The sequence below is a fragment of the Rhipicephalus sanguineus genome, chromosome 3 (assembly GCF_013339695.2).
Source record: "Rhipicephalus sanguineus isolate Rsan-2018 chromosome 3, BIME_Rsan_1.4, whole genome shotgun sequence".
Lineage (NCBI taxonomy): Eukaryota > Metazoa > Arthropoda > Arachnida > Ixodida > Ixodidae > Rhipicephalus > Rhipicephalus sanguineus.
Genome location: NC_051178.1, coordinates 229,067,481 through 229,085,059, shown reverse-complemented (window position 1 = coordinate 229,085,059; position 17,579 = coordinate 229,067,481). Strand labels below are relative to the sequence as shown.

General features: G+C 46.7%; 1 protein-coding gene across 1 annotated transcript in view; it reads right to left on the bottom strand.

The window, feature by feature from the left end:
• Positions 1-4,709: 4,709 nt before the first annotated feature.
• Positions 4,710-17,579, bottom strand: part of LOC119386340 (steroid 17-alpha-hydroxylase/17,20 lyase-like) — a 37,158-nt gene continuing 24,288 nt past the window's right edge. The window contains exons 5-10 of the mRNA XM_037653663.2: positions 15,664-15,691; positions 14,236-14,444; positions 13,581-13,706; positions 10,265-10,369; positions 8,440-8,571; positions 4,710-5,249 (exon numbers count right to left, since the gene is read on the bottom strand). Coding sequence (XP_037509591.1) covers positions 4,897-5,249; positions 8,440-8,571; positions 10,265-10,369; positions 13,581-13,706; positions 14,236-14,444; positions 15,664-15,691 — 953 coding nt within the window. The 3' untranslated portion in view covers positions 4,710-4,896. The remainder of the gene's footprint in view (positions 5,250-8,439; positions 8,572-10,264; positions 10,370-13,580; positions 13,707-14,235; positions 14,445-15,663; positions 15,692-17,579) is intronic.

The window sequence follows — 17,579 nt, the reverse complement described above, 5'->3', positions numbered from 1 at the left end:
GATTAACAGTGTGACCACTGGGAGCCCACTCGATCATTACAAATCCATTGACATTCAAGACAATTAACATTGCCTTGAATTTTGATTTTGACGTGCGTGCTTCTTTGGGTCTTTGGGATCCTGGAGGCTTCCATTGCATCGAGTGGCGCTTACTTTCTGGGTCATTGGTAAATATCCATGTCTCATCACGCGGTACAACAGATTCAAACAAATTTCGCTGGTTTACAGTGCGTTCTAGCATGTACACACACACACGTCTTTCAGACACTGTTTTTGGTTGTCGGACAGAGCTTTTTGAACAACCTTCGTAGAAATCTTCCTCATGTGTAATTCGTCAGTTAAAGTTAAAATGCGTCGAACAGCTTGCCTATCCAAGTTAACCAACTCCGACACTGAACGAACACTTCATCTTCGGTCACCACGATCACATCACGAACTATGGCAATGTCTTGTTCTGTAATCACAGACCTTGGGCGCCCAGTTCATTATCATCTTTCACACCGTCCCTTTCCCCTGAAAACCGCTTATGCCATTCAAACACACGTGTACGAGAAAAGGCTTCATCTCCATAAGCCTCGGTTAACATTTGAAATGTTTCCGTGGCTGATTTCTTAAGGTTCACAAGAAACTTGAGGTTGATTCGCTGTTCGGTTTTTACATTAGACATTTTTCTGGCAGAATACAGGTGGACGTGTTTGCTCAATGACGCAGCATTCCTAACTGGCGTGATCGGTTAAGTCGAAACTGGCCGGATGGAAAGAGTAGGTGTGTGGGGAGACGTCAGCAAAACAGTTGTTGCCAACTCGAATCTTTCTTCAAACTACGCATTTAGTCTTGTTTTTTTGTGTGTGTGTCACACCTTGTATAGTGGTCCTCCGGCACTCGCGGTGCGATCGACATATTGCAACGTAAATGCAACCTCCCAATCACGGAGATTTTGGAAGAATACGTATCAATCAATACTCAATTCCTATGATGTGTCTAATCTTTTCATTCTTTATATTCTCTAGCTGAATATTAGACGTTAGTTAATTACGCATGGTTCGGCAATCAACCAAAATGAGCGGTGTTAAAGACCCCACCGACTGCAAACATATATGAAAAAGGAAAATGAGTACAAACAGAAAACAAAAGAAGACGAAGCTAAAGCTCACCTTATAGACGCACAAGCTTTGCTCTTCTACTACAATAGACTACACTTTATACGTTGAAAGTGGTTGCGCAAAATCAATCGTGCCGATAACTTTGCATTACGTGGCTGGTCGTACCAACATTTTGTATCTCCATTTCCACGCACGGCAGCGAAGACTGCAAGTCGAACCAACGTATCAATCACGCTATCCAGCTTCCGCTTATGCGAAGTCAGGCAGAGGACAATGAGAGGCGAACAATAGGGGAATGCTTCGGGTTATTTTTCATTGTTGCATAACGTATGCTGTAGCTTTCGCTTCACTCCGCGGAATTGGTGATTGAGAGCACGTGTACGTCGGCAAGGTAGCTATATCTTGTGAGCTGGAGGCTCCAGTTTTATCACTGCGAGACCGTGGGCATACGAGCCATCTTATCTTATCGCTCCCCCCTCCCCCCGCCCTCTCGACCATTTCTTTTCCTTCGTATCAGTATGAGTTGTCTGTATCCTCTTTGCTTCGGGCGAAGTCGAACACGCACTCTTAACGGCTTGCGTCGTGTGAACTATGCGTTCTCTTACCCGCACTAGATGGAGGTATTTACATTAAATTGACTGTAGGTGAAGAGAGATCAATAACACAGGGAATGCCGATCATACTTAGATCGTCAATATTTCCACATTAAAGGCTGCGAAATTCGAAAAACACTACTGCCAACAGCGAAAGCTGTCCAGTGAGCGCTATTTATTGTATATATACGTTGCGCGGTATTTCTTATATTTAATATATTTATGAATGAGATGTCTGAGTTATAGCGCAGTAGGCCTTGGTAGGTTGATTAGCGGAACGGGGAGCCCGAGATATTTCGACTGTGTTTACCATCTCGTTATCGCACAGCAGTGTGAAATTTTAAACTGCTCTCTTGCTACTGTGATGCTACTGTGATGTAGTTTTGTGCTGTTTAATTGGGGGTTGCTGTTATTTCGAAAACTGCAAACATTAACACTTGTACTATCATTTAGAGCCACTAGTTTGATAATCAGATTTCGCACTCGACACATTCAACCATACTCAACCCTTCAGATGATTTCTGTAACGTGACGCCCGAGCTGGCTCGTTTGCGGAGATATTAAGCAGGTCTACCTGCTCAAGTCGAGGGTGGTGAAATCTGGCAACACTTTGTCAGCTCTTCGCATATCTTCACTCGTGTGTCCTAGTGACATTTGGTTCGGCTGCGTAATCCATCCAGCAGTCGAGAAGTTGAAACCACGTCTGGAAACGAAGTGTGTTCGTATTTTACCAGTGTATCTCAGTTGTTTCGCGTAAGGATAATGTCCTGATGAGCGGGATGCAGAGACAGGCTTGAAGTGATTCCGTTCAGGTTCACATCCGAAGGTTTCCCGGCAGAACTGCAGGTTAGCCTATGCACGGGTCGGACGAAGATGTAGAACATGTTCACACGCGCTAGTATCTCTCCTGGACATGTCCTGGAACCCAGACGCGAAGGCGATCAGTGCTCCGAAGTCCTGGCGCAGCTTTCCGGAAGCGGGGTCAAGGAACATTTTGGGACGGATTCTTTCCGTTTTGTCCGACTCATTAGGGCTGTGGTTAACTCCATAGACCTATTTCATTTCTCCTTTGCGGTTTACAAAACGTTCAAAAGAAAATGTTTCGCACCTTTGACAACATTCGACCGCCGATGTCTCTCTGCTTCACCAAAACGCCGCTCAAGCCGCTTTCATAGCTGACTATAAAAGACCCAGTCTAACGAAGCTGTTCAGCGTTCAGCTGTGTTTAATTTCCGCTAACGCTGCAGCCGTGGATGCGTGATTGTGAGCGTTCTGGTTCGTCTCTATAATTATTATTATTGTCCCACACTACCGGCATGGCCACTGCCTCGGATGTGCGGAAGCGACTACCATATTTCTTTCCCACTGCGGCTGGCGCCACCGCTGCCACGTATGCGTATTAGTGTCCCTGTATATAATACCGCAGGTAGCAGAGTTGCGCATAACTTTCCCTTGCGCCCCTATTCTGTGAGCACTGTCATGTGGTGCCAAATGACGTCAAATGTTAAATTATGCCGCGGCGAAGCCAACTTCACGGACTAGACGGCACGGCTCCCGCGCCGACTTGTTTCCGTGAGTTCTATCGTCATTGCATTTTCGAACAGTGAACCACCTGGTGGTGGTGGTGGTGATGGTGATGATGTTGCAGCAGGCGGGGTTAGCCTGGCCTTGCATGGCCGGCAATTGTTCCGCCTGAGCCACCTGTGAATGATGTTTAACGGCAAATACCGCTTTGCATGTGGTCGCCAGTGTAACCGCATGCAGCATGGTCTTTTGCAGGCGGCCGAAATGCACTCACCTGATTGTCGCGCATTCGTGCGTGAAGTTTCCTTGAAACGCCTTTCAAGGCAAATATTGTTTGCCTTCCGGCCAGGCGCGAAAAGGTCATGCGCATGCTGAAAGTAAGCGCACCACTTTTCGTTGCAATGTACTAGGCAGTAGCAAGCGAACTTTGTTGAGCTGTTCTTTCGTATCATGCATCTGAAATCTGCGGTGGTGGGATCGGCCCACCGCTGTAAAATTCTCCGAGGACGGGACGCGATTAACGGACGCACTCTTGGTCAGATACATATACAGCTTCAATGCATTCATTATACCTTCGGTTTACTTATGGCACCTCCGAATCACTAACTTTTCAATCGCTTAATTCCCATTTCATTACTTTAGTCTACCTAATGCGCTTTGATTCACATTAATTGTCACTTGGTTCGCTTAATTCACATTTTCTTGCGCGTATGAGCCGCTGCTCGACGCCCTACATCGCGTGATCGTCCGAACTCTGTAGAATTGTTGTTGCACGCGTCGTTTCGTCCGCGGACGCGCGATCCGACACGATTTTATTTTCGATTCATGGTCGTCTGATAAACGAATGTTTCGCCGGTTTTCTATGCCGTAATATGAAATGATCGTGGTCATGACACGTTGCATGTACCGTCTCAACCGTTTTCGTGCGTGCTAGTTCACCGTAGCACTGTTAGTTTATTTTATACGGATACAAAACTGCAACATTATCAGTGCAAGATGGCAGCACTTAGATGCGTCCGCAAAATGGTCTATATATATATATATATATATATATATATATATATATATATATATATATATATATATATATATATATATATATATATATATATATATATATATATATATATATACATACATATATATATATATATATATATATATATATATATATATATATATATATATATATATATATATAGCTTCGATGTAAAAGGGCAATCTTTCTCAGAGCATGCGAATAAGTATGCGCTATGTCGACCGCGGCGGAACGTCGCGCCGTATGTGCCTCCTGCGCGTCCGACGAGCCGTTGAGCATAATGGCGGACCTATGCGCAACTCCTCTCCCGTAGGGAGCGTATACAGCAACTATAATGCGTATAAGCCGCGGCTGCCATCTGGTGCTGTTGCAGAAAACCGAGCTGCGCGAGCTGCTAGACCACAGAAGCGACAACCAGAAAGTAGGAGAGAGAGGCAAAGAATGGTTCGCTTTATGGCTCTACTGGTACGCGCATGCATCCGCGCGCATTTAACACGTGTTCATCAACAGTTCAATTTCTTTGTCGGTGACCACACCTTTCGTATTGGGGGAACCACGACATTCAAAAGGTTGGCTATTCTTACAGGTTCCCAGGCGGCTACAGTATACAACGGGTTTCGTGTAGTACGCAGCACATTTAGCTTATTCTCGTGTATACAATATTTTGCCGAGCAGGGTGCAAAAACAAGCTGGAACCCTTTCCGTTCCAGTTTACGTCTGAGGACCCGCTAGGCACACTGACTGTGACCCTTTGCATGAGTCGTACAAAAATGTAGAACATGTCCATCTGAGCCAGCTTCTCTCCTGGGCAGCTGCGGGCTCCCTGGCCGAAGGTGATCAGAGGACCGACGTCAGTGCATACTTTCCCCGTCACGGGATCGAGGAACCGCTCGGGACGGAACTCCTCGGGGTTTTCCCAGTTCTTCGGGTCATGGTGCACCGCGTGGATGTTGTACATCATGCCCGTGTCCTTGGGTATGTTCCACTTGCCTGCGAAATCGGGCATATTTGTTTAAGTGCGCGGCTATCTGCTGTCTTGTTCTGACATCACTCTAGAGGCAGACAAATCACCAGAGCTGCCTAAGCCTTGTTACACACATCGCTAAAGCAGTTAAGCACAATGAAGCACGCCCGCACCCATTGACACACATAATCATTCAAGATGCTTGGAGTTGCCTGTAGTTGTTTCAACTATTGTTATGAGACAGCACCAGAGAACGTTTTGAATGATTCTGTGTGTAGGCAGGTTGCGTATATGCAGTGTGTGACGAAATGCGCTCTGATCACAATACCGAGATGAGTTACGACTAGCTGAACAGCAATTTTTTTTCTGTCTCCGGAAATGACAGCATTAAAGCTTCGTGCGCAGGAGTGCCTTGTGCCGATAGGTGGATCAAAACTCATTTCGCTTTGACAAATGAAAGTTCCCAGGAGGTACCCTTGAACGAAACGAAAGTTCAAGTCTGTTGCAACGCAAGTGTTTGCCGAAGTGGACGCAAGCTAGAACGCGCATGTTTCTTTCTCTCTTGCCTTGCTCCCTCTTTTGCCCTTCCCCCTTTTTTCTGTTATCCAAGCGCAAAATAAACGCTTGGCTTCTGCCTGGTGACGCCGACCAGTTCATGTATCAGGCAGCGTCTTTGCCGCCAATGTAACACAATCATTACAGTAAAAGTGTTTTTAGGGGCGACCCTAAAAGGGACCCTGAAACGGTTTTGACGATTTCGTACAAACACATTGGGCCGGTAGAGCAAGTCCTAAGGATCATTTACAGACTGATTTAAGCTCTGTGCGTAAACTGTGTAATTTATTACAAGAATTTAAAGCTGCGAATCCCCACCGATCACAGCGGCTCAGCCAAACGCGTTTTCAAACCGCCCACCTCCAGTGCGCTTCGTATCGGAAGCGCGACGTCACGCAGGCGGCTAATCTGATTGGATCCACAGTACACGTCACAGGCAATTTTTTTCGACATAACTGCGAACAAATGTTGTTCCTGATCTTTGAAACTCTTTATAATTTGTTTTGGTTAAAAAACAGTCACTAATAAAGCGAATACAATCGCAATTTGCAACTAGCCTTCAGGACTTCCGGCGCACAGCGAACGTCAACTGCATGTGATACCACGCGCTCCATGTTGACGTGAGCTGCGCGACCAGTGTGTATCGCGAGGTTTCTGTTTGACATCATGAATCGCCCTTGCTGCTTTGTGGGCTGCAAGTCCAGTGACTGGCGACAAGTGAAAATACGACACCGTGTGCCTTTGGAAGGCAGCAGGCGCACCGAGTGGCTGCAGCGCATCTGACTCTCTGTATCGGATCGACGGCAGGATATAGGCGTTTGCGGTCGCCACTTTAAGCCGGAAGACTACGAGCTCAGTTCCGTGTTTGTGCAGCGATTCGGCCTCGGTCTGAAGAGGTATCCCCTCAAAGCCCACGCACTGCCGTCTTTGTTCCTTACCGGTGGAAAGGTAAGTTCACAATCGATCCAGATCGTGTGCTGTGTGTGCATAGTGCGCAGTTCGCACGTGGGCACTCACAAAATTCCACCTAATCTCGTTAATTATAACTATAACGACTCCGTCTGTTCAATGTAATGTGGCCAGTTTCGCAATAATTATGTATGCACAGAATGCCCCTCGCCGCTTTGCGATTTCCAGCACTGATCAAAAAATGACAGGGTGCATGTGAATTGAAAACAATGCATTTGAAACCTCTGCACTAGTGTGTACGTCGTAGGGCCAGCTGGAAATCCCCGGTTCAAGTGTGCGGTATGCGGTGTCGTATATAATGAGCTCAAATAAAACCCCGCAATAGTGCAACTCGTGTGCGACGACGTTGATATAATACGGCCCGGCGAGTCTGGTGGTGGCGGATCAGGCGGATCACTGCTGCAACCCTCCACACGAAGCGGCGGATCGCGAAATGGCGTGTCACTGTATGGGTCGAAACCCATTTCTCGGCTCATTCAGCGCAAACGCTCTTCGAAGCCGGGGTCCATTCAGAGCAAATGTCTGAACTGCCGTGAAACAAAACACACGCTGCTCGGATGGCGCTCGCAGGAGACGCAGCCGAGCCAGCGGCCCAGCGCCTGACCAACCGGTGGCTAGTGCGCTGGCTTCGCCTTACCGGAAGTAGAAGACGCGACGGCACGCAAGAGTTCTCGTACGTCACATGGTGACGCAGAGCCTCTTGAAGGCGGAGCTTAGCAACGAGCGCTCGAAGGAAAAGTTGAGGGTGAAAGGCGGAGTGGAGGAGGAGGAGGGAAGGTAGTTATTATACGTAGCTCCCTTAATAAAGGGTGTTTCGACTGAATTTTGGTGCCAGTGATTTGCTCCAGTAATGGTCTTAGCAAAACCGAAATGTCAAAAAACCGTTTCAGGGACCCTTTAATCTGTATGGCGTCCCTGCGCACGGCACAGCACCGTGTAATATCGAAACATCAGGTTTAGCAACACAATAATATCCCTCATAATTGTGACAGAATATAAAACACCTACAAGCACAGACCCTTTATACTAGTCGGCGACTTCAACGTACACATTATGGACCTTAGGACCTAGCTTTGTCTTCGACTCTCACTGTCCGCTGTCACAATATATAGAAAATCGTTGCTATAGTCGAAACATACGTGTGTATGTGAATCAAAAAAAGGTTTACAATAGACAAACACCAATCATAATTGTGACAAAACAGTATGAAATGCCTACAAGCACAAACCCTTTATACTAGTCGGCGACTTCAACGTAGACATTATGGACCTTAGGACCTAGCTTTGTCGTCGACTCTTTATGCCACTTTATATCACTTTATGTCACTCAATTTACATTATATGGGGCAACGCTCGGGTAACTCTCGGGTAACGGTTACTCACCCATACGATACCCAGAGCTTCGCCCACTCGTCATGATTTACTTCGTGGAGATGCGTAAATTTTTTTCTGCGAGTTTTAGCCAATATTGACGTTGGACATCACATTAGCTGAGGCAGCAGTCTACTGTCCAATGGCACTTGCGAATAATAAATTTTTGTGAACTTTGTTGCCGGAGCTTTGAGAATACAACACTTCCATCGTGAAATAGTTGTGGTCCGCGTGAAAGTTAAGCGATGACATAAAATGCATGTCCTTTCATTTTATTATTTGCTATTCACTAGCTGTTCCGACTGAACTATAAAGTACTCACCGACTCGAGTATCCGTGGTTGTGTTATGTGGTATTCCGAGAGGCGTCGCCGGGTGCATCCTCAGCGTCTCTAGCAGGCAAGCCACAGTGAATGGAAGCTTCTCACGGTCTCCGTACACGGGTGGCACGCTCCCTGATCGCCGGAAGGAAGTATGTTGTGAACGAACGGTGAAATGGTGCACTAAAACGGCTGATATTACTGCGAGAATACTGTGAGCAGACACAGCGGGTGTTTCTGGCGGCACCTTTGAACACAAAGTAGCTGCTTGAAAGGCTCTATGCATTGCAAGGGCGTATCGAGAATTTTTTTCGGGGAAGGGGGAGGTGGGCGTGATGGGGGGAAGGGGGGGGGTCGACCACTCTTTATGTATATTCATGCATGTTGTTTGTGTGCTTGTATATGTGCACAGTCAAAACTTGAAACTTTTGGACGGGGTGGTTCCCGTGTCGCAGAAAATACGGTGCCGGTGATGAAGTTGTCAGTCAGCTAAAAATCCCGATGAACGCAAAGGATAAAAATCACGGTTCGAGTTGGAATCCTAACCCAGACATTATGCGCGGTAGTCAAGTATTCTACCCCAGAGAGCCACGCCAGTGCTTGAATCCGTTTCGGAAAAACACATGTCTATATATGTCCGGTCAACTTCAATCGTGGTTCCAGTGTTGGTTATCAGATTTTATAAAAATGTAGCAAACATTACATATACTACGATGGCTCAGGAAGTGATAGCCAAGCGTTGCTCGTCCCCTTGGGAATAAGGCAACGACCGCTACTTATGATATGCGCATCATCGTATTGTAGCGTGCTGTTCGTTTCGATAAATCTAACGCCTGTGCTGCAATGTGAGGGCCGATGTTACATGGGACCATAAGGTACTCATTAGGCACCAATGTAGTGACGTGCCTGGTAAGCCCTCGATATGCCGACAAACACTTAGTGTACACAAAGACGCTGATCCACCTCGTAACGCTTGGCTCCAAGCAAAAAACTTAAAAATGCTACCTAGGCAGCTACTCGGTGATGCTTCACATGACATGATTCCCACAATATTTGGGATCTGCCGAAATGTTTTTTTTTTACATCTATAATGTTACTTAGCTTGGACGTAATGCACGGTAAAACGTAGAGCTGGGCTTGTTGGTACATGCTTACTGAAATAAACACAGACTGAGGACGAGACTAGAAAATGGCGTCAAGCGCTCTTTTCGGTCTCGTGTTCCTTTAGTTGTTTGGATCAAGGGCACCTTTATTTGTTCATTTAATTAGGTTATTTAGTTCTTGTGGGTATTGTTTATAATAGTGAGGAGTTATCCATAGTTTTCGCAAATTTTCGACTATAACTATTGCTTTATATGGAACATGTTTCTTTTGCAAACAGAGCTTCGATTTTATTAAACCTATTAAAAATTATACGGTTTATCAGGGCATGAGAAGGATAGAAGCAGGTTCCAGTTTACTTTGGTGATTTCATGTCGAAAGCTTGCATTTCAATGCAATTTGCATTCAAGCAAATCTTCTTACCTTGAACAGAGTACGCATCAATGTTTAAATAGGCAGGCATGCGAACGCTAACAGAGACGTCAATAATGTCGGACAAAGGATTCAGGTTTACAAACGAATATAAAATAGTCTCAGTGGCTACAGTTTCAAGGGTTGAAGAATAACATTTTGTAGCGTACAGGAGCCCAAAAACACAGACAACTCTCTCTGTTTAAGATTATTTGTCGAGAATAAATAAGAAAATTTTCTCCGAGAACTACGGATTAGTTCTTGGCACGGAAAGCAAAAAAGAAAAAAAAAATATGTTGTCCAAAAATTTCCTTACCGATGTTGTCTTCTATTTCTTTTTTAATCCTCTCTTGAAGGCGTTGTTCTTTTGCTGTCCGTAGCAGCAGCCACTGAAGTGTGCCCGTCGATGTGTTGGATCCAGCTGGGAAGCAACATGTTTACATGTTCAAGGTGGTTTATTCACAAGTGTGCACAGATCGATATGAGAGCGCCGGATAGGGGAAGTGTAGAAAATAAATTATAAATCGGATACGCATGCTTTACATTTCATATTCTAATAAGCAAACGTGGGTGTGCGATGCCTAGAAAAGGTGAACGACAGTGAAGACATTTGACAATAAGATGTTGTGTTGTTAGTTTGTACCGATGACGCTGGTGTTAACTTACCATTAGAGTCTTTTAGCAAGTTACGGAAATAGGGTACGCAAATACGGTAAGGCAGTACGGTAGCGTTCCTCCTTTCCCGCTGGTTGTGCTTTGGCCGCTCAACGACCGGGAAAGGAGGAGCGGTACCGTACTGCCTTAACGTATTTGCGTACCGTATTTCCGTAACTTGCTAAAAGACTCTATTGTTCAGCAATACTTGATTGTTGCGGCAAATGCACTGTCTTCTGTTTCACTTGAAAACTCTTCTAACTGATATCTTTGTATCCTGCTTGGGCGTAACTTTTGCAGCGAAGCTGTTTTAGTCTACCCCACGGTGTTGTCTACCCTGTGCCGTCGTGGTCGTCGTCGCGTAGCAGTAGCAGTAGCAGTAGTACTGGTAGTGGTGGTGGTGGTTGTAGTAGTAGTAGTAGTAGTAGTAGTAGTAGTAGTAGTAGTAGTAGTAGTAGTAGTAGTAGTAGTAGAAGTAGTAGTACGCGTCACGAAGGTCACATGACCTGAGGGGCGAGAGTGAGGCTCGGCAGAGAGAGGGAAAGGGCGGGACCTCGCCGTGATTGAAGAGCTCAAAACTCCTTTATGGGTGGTGTTGGCGAGATAGGCTCGCTTGGAGGGTGAGAAGGCGAGGAGCGTTGTTGTGTAGTGTAAGCTCTCTCGGATGGGGAGAGGGAGGGAGAGGAGGGTAACGGATGGCGTTTGCAGTAAGTGGGTCAACCGGAGGAGAGTTGGCGCTCCTGTATATTTTACTGCGTGGCTGGGACCAAAGCCTCCTGTTACTTTTTTTTTTTATAGAGGAGGCGCTGGTGTGACGCACGCAGTGCTGCATGTTGGCTGCATGGCTTCTCTCGCACAAGGCATTGTGAGAGTTGCGGCCGCAGTGGAACGCTGTCAGCGCGGCATTGCAGCTCATGCACAGCAGCACCGCTTGCAACGCTGCTTTCGTTTCAGCGCAGCCGTGATAGTAACACGAGTTTTGAGCGAGTGGGGGCGTTCAAGCACGGCTGTGAACGCTAGAGTTCAAGCGCGGCTGTGAATGAGCATATTGTCGCGCTGGATCTACAAGGCTTAACCTGAAGAACAAAGAAACAAGAAAGAAATCCTCAGCGAAAAATTTTGCCGAAACTTAAGAGCAAGATGCAATGCCTGACGAAAGGGGCGACAGTTTCACTGTGCAGCGGTTTTCACGGCGTGGAAGTGGCTGGAATTTTTTTATTGCGATAGCGATTATATTGACACTTTCGGCGGATTTTCACCGTCGCCGTCATGTCCCGGATATGTATATGTATATATAAATAAAAGCCACTAATAAAAATAATTCAGAGGGAAAAAATTCCGAAGTGCTCGATCGGGGTTTCCAAATTGCGAACCCTCGCTCCGCAGCGCGCTGCCTTAGACAATTACGCCATGCCTCATTCGTTCTCCAGGATACTAACGGCAGAACACAAACGCACGTGGAGTTGGCTGAAACTCACGGGACGCCACACGTGGTGAAATTAATATTATGCGAGACGCGGGCCATGCTGCATCGCTGCCCGCACTGCGTTTGTGTGGTATCGCTGGCGACCCACGCTAGTTTTCCATTTCGGGGTTGTAGCGCCACGCCACTTGAGGCCAGTGGGCCAGGGAAAAAGAAGAGTGTCCCGTGGCTTGTGGTGGCGCGAGCTAGTGGGAACGCTTTGGCTCTTGTAGGCTTATGCCACAGGAGAGAATAAACGAAACGGCTGAACCAGAATCACAGCATATATGTTAGACCGCGACCAAAATACTGAGGCTAAAATTACAGCGCAAACGCACAAGACACCCACAAAGAAAAGAAATATACGACACAAGCGCTGACTAACAATAGCTTTATTCTTTCATACGCCAATCCATATATAACCCCAGGCAACCCTACCGCACATGCGCACACACCAATAGCTCTAAACCATAACGTGTAACAAGGATGACAGTGTATTAGATACGCGAAGACATGAAATCATATTTAGATGGGTGTAATAAAAAGGACAAAGAAGTACGTTTGCGTTATAATTTTCGCCTCCGGAATATGTATCAACCATAAGTGACCAGAATCGAAGCCAGCAGAGAACGCGAGCCGTGGCTTCACGTGCCACTGCCAAGCGCCGTCTTTATTTTCTTATCTTGAGGTCGCGCGTTCTGAGGTTTTGTTTGCCGCCCAAACGAAGGCGCTGCAGGGTCTTGGGACAGGACTTTATTGGGACAACGCGAGCGCGAGAGTGCGAAAGTGACTTGCCTTCTGCGCATGCGTCCTGCGGCTCACAAATTTCTTGGGTCCCCAATTCTAAAACTGTCTAGTGTTCCACCACCGGAGTTGGGATGTGCGCCTTCGACTTGTACTTTGACATACAGGGCGTGGTCGACCGTGCCCGCGCAATTATCTCTTGAGGGGGAGTTTTGTACGTCTTGTGCTTTCACCGGAAAGTTTGCTTTGAAGCTATAGACCACACGAACGTCACTTTGCTCGCTGCAGCGGCTGCGTTTGCGAAAGGAGTGATCTGCTAGCTAGAACAGCCGAAGTAGGTGTTAGCTGAAGTAACAACTGTGATAGTTCGCGCTCGTCCTGTGCATACCTGTGGGTTCTTTTCGTGCGTCCTTCTTTGTGTTTGGGCAGCGCGCTGCAAGTGTCGAGCTGTGACAGTTGTTCGTTCGCAATGACCTCATGCGTTTTCTTTTCCTGCGTTATTTGTGCTTAAGCAGCGCGCAGCAAGTTTCTATAGCTGCTTGCCGTTCTTCCTGTGACATTCCAATTTCTTGCTATCGCATTCATTGCTTCGCCCTCGAGGCGAAACTGTGACATTTTTTATCGAATTTGGCTGATAAGGGCAATAAGGGTAACAAGGGACCCAAAATACCGAGCACGAAAGTAACCTGGGGACGATGTAGGGTGATTCGTAAAGATCCTGTATGACACACGAAGAATACATGAAGTAAGAACCAGACGTTGCTTTACCTACCGTTGAAAAGGTTCACTGTAGCGAGAATCATACTGGCTTTGGTCAAGTACGGCGCGTCAGCTTTGTCTTCCTTGATTGCTTCCTCTCGGGCGGCCAACATGGCGTGCGTAAAGTTCTCGATGTTACCTGTGGGAGGGCGAGGCGAGTCCATTTTTGAAGCCGCTGTATGACCTAGGATATTGTGCAGCGGGAGATTTTCGCTGCTAACATCACTGACACGTTGGCGTGCCCCACTCGTTTCGATAGGGATCAAAAGGGAAAAGCCGACGACAAAAGCAGTTACAGCGGAGTTACATATGTTTTTTTAGCTGCCTTGATTGGGTGACGCCACAGATAAACGTAGAGCGATAGTTGTGTAAAAGTAACGAACCTATTTCCTCTTTACTCTGTCCACTGCTAATAAAGTTTCTCAGCGCTAAGTGCCTTTCGGTGTAAAAAAAAAAAAAATTTCTGTGGCGCCTGCCTGTTTTGAAGCGCCTCGTAATCTCAACATTTTCTTTTAATGCGTTCACTGAAATCAAAGCGAAATAAGAGAGTTTAAGAAACCTGCACATGATTTACGGGAGTACTATGAGAAAGAAGCCTGCCGTGCCATGCGCAGGATCATGTTTCTAGACGTTACCACGTGTATTCACTGCCCTAAACAAGTGTGTACCTGGGATGTAGGTCGCCTCGGCTTTCGAGAACAGCCTGTGAAGAATCTCTCCGAGTTCGCGGAAAACGGCTGCCATCTTTTTCTCTCTCTTGAGATAGAGAATGGCCAGAATGGGAGCGATGTCGCTGGGCAGGCCGTTGGGTGAGATTTCGTAGAACCGGTGGTTGATGTTTTCCAGGCGTTCAATGTCATTTTTTTCCTCATGCAGCCTGTCCAGGGAAGGATGAGATTAACATTATATTTTTGTTAACGCCGCACGAATCGTTGGCTGCAATATGCAGGACGTCCCAACTATTGCGTAGCAAGATTAAGAAAAACAAAACAGGGTTCCTTGTGCATTCACCTGAGACGACTAGAAGGTGAAAGCCGTCCTCTTTTTCTCTTCAGTCGATGTATTAGGGAGCCTACATGAACGGCCGGTCATATCGGCTCCCTAGATGTATTTAACCCGCACCGCCACCCACCGAAAGCTTTGTGCACCTAGCATGGTTTCACACTGCCTCCAGGATGGAAGGCACTCGCCTGATTTTGCACTGCCTCCGTGATCAGCCCACCTTTGACCAAGCTACGATGTTATGTGATGACGGTGTATGCTTATGCCACAGGAAGCGAAGGAACGAGACGGCTGAACCGGAATCGACGCCAGCAGGGAACACGAGCCGTGGCTTCACTTGCCGCAACGAAGCGCCGTTTTATTTTCTTCTCAGGTTGCGCGCTCTCTGTTTTTGTTCGCCGCCCAAAGGAAGGGCGCTACAACGCCATTATGTGGCGTCACGTCACATGACGTCATGCCAGAATTTGGGACGTCAGGATGACGTCCCCACATTCTTGCGATATGTGACGTCATAATGACGTCATATGGTGACGTCATCACGTGATGATGATATTTTGCACCACTCGTCCTCGACGCCGCAGGACGCCAGATGACGGTCAAATTTCGCTGTTTAGTGAGGCATTTAAGGCTTTCGGGCCTTAAAAACGGACCAGCGCAGCAATACGAGGTCGAAGAAAGATCTTTCTTCGTCCTCATGTTGCTGCGCTGTTTTCAAGATGAATCCTAACCAACTCGTCCCAACTGTCTGTTCTACTAAACTTTAAAGAAGAGCAACGGCAGTTACGCGAAGCAAACCTAATACACAGTGTGCCCAGTATAGCTGGAGTTGCGACTACGAATTTTCTCGTTAATGACGCTTAAATAATTCGTCATAATTATATTTGTAACTCGAAAAGTACTCACATAATAATCAAAATGTCAATGAGGCATATGTAGGCATGTTAAAAGGAAATCTCACTGCACTATTTTCAACCACGTACTTATTGCGTGCTCATTTTTTTTCGGCTGATAAAGAAAGCCCTCGAAGTCTGAAGAATAACACGTTACTAAACTTCAGCGCGAATCGAGGCAGCGGCGCCCTCAAATAAGCTTACTGCAAGCAATCGCTTAGCCTGTTGTACGCTGCCAGAGACAGCGTTCCGCAATTTGGCAAGAGTATTGGATGAGCTCGAACAAAATGCGTTGGAAGTTCCTTCGGCTCGATTGTGAAGCCACTATCATAGTCCGTATTTCCCGGCCGACTGTTCTCATTGTAACGCAGCCAGAACGCCGTTCGTAATACGGCCCGACTCCGTATGGAGTAATGCAACAACTATTTTCGGCCGGGTAGTGGCAGATAGGGCGATCCATATTTTTTTCCCTTGATGCTGGCTGCCTCACAGCGAGACTGTTTGAAGGCGCTGCTTACTGATACGGGCTCAAGCTTTGTCACGCGTTATTTTTCAGATTTCGCTGGCTTTCTTCATCAACCGGAAAATAAAGTGAGCGCACATTTAGTACGTTGTCGAAAGTAGCGCAGTTAGATCTATCATTTTAACATCCCTACATATCCCTCACTGAAATTTTGACGATTAAGTAACTACTTGTCGAGTTACAAATATAATTACGACAAATTAGTTCAACCTAACTAACGAAAAAATTAGTAGTGGATATTCCAGTGCACTGGGAACAATATGCACTAGGTTTTCTTCAGTTTGCTTTGCTCTTTTTTTAAAAATCTTTCTGCGTGATAGCTGGGACTCCCTGCATAAGAGAATGCAAGGACGAGCACCAGTTCATGCGATGGGTGGGCCCCTCCGTTGCAGACAGACTATAACTGCCTCCTTTGTACAATTGGCTTCGCAGTGTTTGCCTAGCCTCTATCTCCGTCACTATGTTCATCACTTTTCAATTCATTACAAAAATAGTTACAGTTTAGCCACAAGGGTGCATAAATGAATGTGATAGCAACACATTGGAACATATTGGAAGTGAGGCTAGCAGCTTTAGGATCAATGTGGACTGTAATAAAACAGATCGACGGGATCTATAGCGCCGTTTCAGAGAAAGGACAGAGTCTTCAATAGGGCTTGGAAAGCAGCAATTTAATTCGTGAAGGGAAAAAGTAACAGAGCGGGGATCAGATCAAACCGGTGAAACAATGTTCCGGTTATCACAAGATGACATACGCAGTCGTTATATTCCGCAGCGACCATTTGCAGCTTCACTGCACTCTTGCTTTGTAACAGAGCTGTGTTTACTTCTCTTCTGGGTTTTGTGAACACTGTACTAAAGTACACTATACAAGAAAGCAAAATTTATTCGCACTTGATGACGTGTGTTGTAAAGCGAACAAAATCTACTTATTTAAGTTCGCTCTGCAATCGAAGTATATTTCGCGTGAAAATGGTCTCGTGATGTCGCAATTATTACAGCCTTGCATCACAGCCTCACAACTGTGGCAATTACCACAGCCTAGCATTGCTCAAGCTTCTCTACACTGATCATTGTTTATGTCAATTATCTTTATAAGTTTCGACTGGCGTTGTACTAAGTTATCTGAAGGCGCACATTGCAGTGCAGCCACCTTTCGCTGTCAGGAATGCGCGATTTTTACGGCCCGGGCCCTGCCCGGGCCCGCTTTATGAAGCCCGAGCCGAGCCGGGCCAGGGCGTACATGAACGAACCCAGCCCGAGCCCGCCCGGGCCCGGGCGTACTTGACCGTACCCGCCCGAGCCCGGCCGGGCCCGTCGTTCCAAGCCCGGCCTGGCCCGGGCCCGGGCGTTCATTACTAAACTAATCCAGGGCGCGCTTGTTCATGACCAGGCCCGACCCGGGCCGCTAGAGGATATTAGTTTGTGATCATGATTAATTAATTGCCGTGCGCTTTGTAGCGGGCGATCGGACGGAAAATCCGGTTTGTACATGCATCGAAATGTTGCTTTGCCCACGGTGGTAGCTCAGCGGTTAAGCTGTTTCGCTGTTAAGTCCTAGGACGCGGGTGCGATTCCCGCGGCCACGCGGCCGCAA